The sequence below is a fragment of the Cucurbita maxima genome, unplaced genomic scaffold (assembly GCF_002738345.1).
Source record: "Cucurbita maxima cultivar Rimu unplaced genomic scaffold, Cmax_1.0 Cma_Scf00022, whole genome shotgun sequence".
Lineage (NCBI taxonomy): Eukaryota > Viridiplantae > Streptophyta > Magnoliopsida > Cucurbitales > Cucurbitaceae > Cucurbita > Cucurbita maxima.
This window is the reverse complement of record NW_019272038.1, coordinates 1,073,671-1,078,776: the sequence shown is the minus strand read 5'-3', so window position 1 is coordinate 1,078,776 and position 5,106 is coordinate 1,073,671. Positions and strand designations below refer to the sequence as shown.

At 40.2% G+C, this 5,106-nt stretch overlaps 2 protein-coding genes across 2 annotated transcripts; one reads left to right on the top strand and one right to left on the bottom strand.

Annotated features, from left to right (window-relative positions):
• Window positions 1–95: 95 nt before the first annotated feature.
• Window positions 96–2,958, top strand: LOC111496288 (GEM-like protein 1). Its single transcript, XM_023146684.1, has 4 exons — window positions 96–541; window positions 619–720; window positions 1,286–1,557; window positions 2,544–2,958. Exons 1-4 carry the CDS (start codon window positions 208–210, stop codon window positions 2,730–2,732), a joined length of 897 nt encoding a protein of 298 aa, XP_023002452.1. The 5' UTR covers window positions 96–207; the 3' UTR covers window positions 2,733–2,958.
• Window positions 2,959–4,131: 1,173 nt separating this feature from the next.
• Window positions 4,132–4,963, bottom strand: LOC111496335 (zinc-finger homeodomain protein 2-like). The gene has a single exon (XM_023146750.1). It carries the CDS (start codon window positions 4,902–4,904, stop codon window positions 4,371–4,373), a length of 534 nt encoding a protein of 177 aa, XP_023002518.1. The 5' UTR covers window positions 4,905–4,963; the 3' UTR covers window positions 4,132–4,370.
• Between the last annotated feature and the right edge of the window lie 143 nt (window positions 4,964–5,106).

Genomic DNA, 5,106 nt, shown 5'->3' with positions numbered 1-5,106 from the left:
TTTTTTTTTTTTTTTTTTTTTTTTTTTTTTTTTTTTTTTTTTTTTTTTTTTTTTTATATTAATATTAGTTTAAATTATTCACTGGAAAAATATGAGAGAATTAAGAAGCGGCAGAAACTATAAGCCAAATCAAGCATTTAGGCTTCAAGAACCGAATAAAAACACCGGCGCCGGAGATTGCTTCCAACAACCCTCAACCATTCCCAAATGGCTCAGCCTCAGCCCGATCCATCCAATCCCCTCCCTCCAAACCCATCGCACTCCGATCATGCGGATCCAGTCACCGATCACCTCTCCACCGACTCTTCGCCCCATCCCAAGCTTAACCCTAGCGACGTTGCGCCGCCCCCGATGCCGGAGGATTGGACTACCGTCCCCATGGGCTCCCAACCCCAACATCCACATCCGCCTCCACCTCAAACTCAGCCGAACAGCGAGGTTCGTGCTCCGATCTCTGAGGGAAATGCCACCACTCTGCCGAATGATGCGAATCCATATGTTTCTGCAGCTCCAGCCCAGGGAAATCCTTCTTCTGCTAAGAGTAAGTCGATTTTTATTGAGCGTTTGGAATTAATGAAATCCTTGTTCATTGGATGTGCGTGTTTGATGAATGATCAGATACGATGGATTCCGTGAAGGTGATGCTTGTAAGATGGGGAAAGAGGGCTGTTGAGGCAACCAAGAAAGCCGAGGATCTTGCTGGGAACATGTGGCAGCACTGTAAGCCCTTCAATTCTTTATCACCTTCTCATCACTATTGATAAATTTGAATCTAACTTCAATTGTTTGCCGATTTTGATTGGAACATATGCCATGTCCATTTAAACACAGATCCTTGAAAACCTATGATTCGTCTGCTCATGATCCTGGCAGAAATCATTTCTCAAGAACCATTTCTCTTCTGTTCTTGTATGTACTGTGCTTTTCCATTGAATGAGCTGTGTTCTTTTTTTCCTGAAATTGAATTTTGGGTTTTGTTTTATCTGGTACTGTAAGCTATCTCTGCACGTATTCAATTGAAACTAGGGTTCGGGGTAGTGACTGTTGTAAGATGATTCCCATATCGGGGTTGACCATGGATTTATAAGTAAGGAATAAATCTCCATTGGTACGAGGTCTTTTGGGGAAACCAAAAACAAGGTCACGAGAGCTTATACTCAAAGGGGACAATATCATATTATTGTGGATGTTCGTGGTTCAATGACTGCAAGATCGTTGGTTGGTTTTGAAACTTTTTAGCAGCTTCTGTTAACCAGTAATCTAAAACAGTCTTGTTTCAAACCAGTGAAAACAGGGCCTAGTTTTACTGAAGCTGCTGTGGGAAGAATTGCTCAGGGGACGAAAGTTCTTGCAGAAGGTGGTTATGAGAAGATCTTCCGGCAAACTTTTGAGAATACACCTGAAGAGAAACTTCAGAAGGCATATGCATGCTACCTGTCCACATCTGCCGGTCCTGTGATGGGAACTCTGTACATAACAACGGCTAAAATTGCCTTTTGCAGTGACAGTCCTCTTTCTTACAAAGTGGATGAGGAGACCCGATGGTGCCTTTACAAGGTAAAATTGAATTGTTAAGCTTACTCTTATAGTGATCTTAGGCTGCAGTACGAACCAGCTTTCATAGTTTTATTTTGTTGAATGGATTTTGTCCTTTATGGTAATTATGATACTAAAAGTTTTGGTTGAACTGATGTTGATTTAAGTGTAAAAGATGAGATGAATAGTGTTGAGCATTCTTGGGAGTCACGTATTGGCTAAGTTAGGAATGATCGTGGGTTTATAAGTAAAAGGAATACATCTCTATTGGTATGGAGCCTTTTGCGGAAGTCCGAAGCAAAGCCATGAGAACTCATGCTCAAATTGGACAATATCATACCATTGTGGAGATACTTGATGCCTAACATGGTATCAGAGTCATGCCCTTAATTTAGTCATGTCAATAGAATCCTCAAGTGTCGAACAAAGAAATTGCTAGCTTTAAAGGTGTAGTCAAAAGTGACTCATGTGTAGCCTAGCAATTTCTTTGTTAGTATTCCAAATATAATTTATAATTTGATTTTGATCATCTTGGTCAAGAGATTGCCAATCTGATCGGTAGTTTAATATATATATATATATATTTTTCTTTCCAAGATTTGATGATGCAAGAGTTTCATTCACATACGTTGTGTTCATTTACCTATTGTAGATTATGGCTTTTGTAAGTCTCTATGCAACCGTTGATTTGGAGTTGCACCCTCTTCTTCTATGCTTGGACCATGAAACATTACTTAGCTCTTGTATTACCATGTTTTTATGCTTCTCTGAGATCCTACGTCAGTTGAAGAGGAGAACGAAACATTTTTTATAAGGATGTGGAAACCTCTCTTTAGCAGACGTGTTTTAAAAACATCAAGAGGAAGCTCGAAAGGGAAAACCCAAAGAGGATAATATTTGCTAAGAGTGAGCTTGGACCGTTATAGCTTCTATGTTGTATAAGTTGTGGAGGCTCTATTAATAAGAAATTGACTGAACGTTCCCTGTATCTTCTCTGGTTATGATAGGTGATGATCCCACTACATCACCTTAGAGCAGTGAACCCATCAACAAGCAAAGCGAAACCGCCTGAAAAATTCATACAGGTTATCTCCATTGACAATCATGAATTCTGGTTTTTGGGGTTTGTAAATTATGATGGTGCAGTGAAAATTCTTGAAGAAACCCTACAGCCCAATAGTCCGCGTGCTGCCTAAAATTCATTCTGGAACACATCAACTTTTATCTCGTCACCAACAGTAAGTAAGCATATTGTAGTAAGCCAAGATTTTGATGATATACAAACAACTACTGTAGAAATACAAATTATGAAATACTTGCAATTACTCTGCTGTCTTTATGAAAGATTGGAAATTGTTTGAACTCTTATACAATTTTGTTGATTGAATTGAATGGTAAATAGTATTGATGATTGAATTCTTCTGGACCTGTGTTGTTCTTCAGTTTGGCTGTTCATTCCTCATTCATTTACATTATCCCATGGTTTTTGTATTAACCATTATCAGTAAATTTTCTTCAATGCTCTTATTAGTTTTTTTTATTAGGAAAGTAGGTTAGCTTAAGTATATTTATGTTATGTTCATTAAAAGCTTATGTTTCCTCACTTTCTACCGTGAGTTTCATTTTTAAACCTTTTGAACTCTTTAATCTAGGTTTAAATGAACTTGCATGCATCTTATTTGTGAGATATCACGTCGGCTGGAGAGGGAAATGAAGCATTCTTAAAGGTCTGGAAACCTCTTCCTAGCAGATGTATTTTAAAATCTCGAGGGAGGAGAAGCTCGGAAGGAAAAGCCCAAAGGATAGTATCTGTTAGCGGTGGGCTTAGGTTGTAACAAATTGTATTAGACATCGGGCGGGTTGAGCCCCAAAGGGGATGGATACCAAGCGGTGTGCTCGTGAGGACACTAGGCCTTAAATGGGGTGGATTGTGGGTCCCACATCAACTGGAGAGGGGAACAAGTACCAATGAGGACGCTGGGCCCCGAAGGGAGTGGGATTGTGAGATCCCACGTTGGTTGGAGTGGGGAAGCCCAAACATTCTTTCTAAGGTGTGTAAACCTCTCCCTACAAGAGGGCCGGAAAAGGATCTTCCTATTGAAACAAGGGTGTGAGACAAAGCTGAATATTGAAGGAATCGAAATAGGGAAGAAAAAGAAGGCAAAGACATGACAAAAATATCTTAAAATCTGAGCTGTATTGTCAGATAGCAATAAGCAAAGGCAAGCAAATAGGTGTTTTCTTGTTTCAACTGAAAAGCCCCACATGTTTCAATCATGTTCTTACACCTTAAAACCCCCCAAACCAAAAATCATATCAATCTTTCACTTCATTGTCCCCACACTCCTCTCCCCATTGTTTACCATCCTCCAAATTTCTTTCTTCCCAGATCCCGCTAAATTAAAACGTTAGAGATTCGAATTTGCGTTCTCTCCTGCATGTTGATGACTCAAATTGTCATTCTCGAGAGAAAAAACGAAACCAATGAGTAGGAAATTATAGGAATTCAAACGTGCAACATTTCGAAGAAGTAGTTACACTTTAACCACTAAATTATGTCTCTCGAAACAAAAAGACGAAAGGACGGGGTTTGCATGCTGACCACGTTGTTTTCCCTTTTCTTTTATTATTATTATTATTATGGAAATAAAATGTAACCAAGTTTTAGATGACCCAAATTGGGCAATTCCCCGACAAAGAACATAATTATGAAGAACAATAATAAGTCCTAATTTTAGGGTTTCTTCCCCAAACTATGCTTCTTATTGTGCATCCATACCTTAAGAATCTGCCGCCGGACTCCGGTTTCCGTACAGAGCCGTTCCACGTCAGCCTCATCTTTTTTTCAGCAACCCACTTCCTCCTCCCCCTCCGCCGCCGCTACTGCTCGGATTTGAAACGTCCTCCTCCTCTCTCTCTGACACCGCTGCCGCCGGCAACGCCAATGGCGGCCTCTGCTGAATTGGGGTCCCGGACAAGTACACGTAAGCAGACGGGTGTGGGGGCCCACGATAAGAACAAAACGGTTGCTGCTGCTGCTGCTGGTAGTAATAGTAATGTCCCTGATCTGAATCGGTTTCTTTCCGGTGAAAACTCCGGTGACAGTTACAGGCGGCGCATTTCAGTGCGTCTATACTCCCTTCCTCTCCCGCTGGCATGAACTCGCCACAACCATCCACCGCGTGCCCGCCGATTCCGATGGCGTGATTCTTCAAACACTCTCTGTATCTAATCCTGTCTCCGCCGCCGCTCTTCCTCGTCGGCGATGGGGGTTCGCCGGAATTGGGCGGAATGGAAGGTGAGTTAGTGAAGGAATGGTAGTGGTGGGCGATGGGCATCTCTTCAATTATTTCATCGTCGAATTCCATTTTCCACAAACCCAAAACAAAAAAGTAAAGAAAGAAAGCGTTTTTCAGCGGAGATTAGATTAAAACAAAAACAATAAATAAAATATATAATTTATAGAGTGAGAAAAGAGAGGATAAGAAAGGGGAAAACATATTATTATTATTATTATTTTTTTTTTTTTTTTTTTTTTTTTTTTTTTTTTTTTTTTTTTTTTTTTTTTTT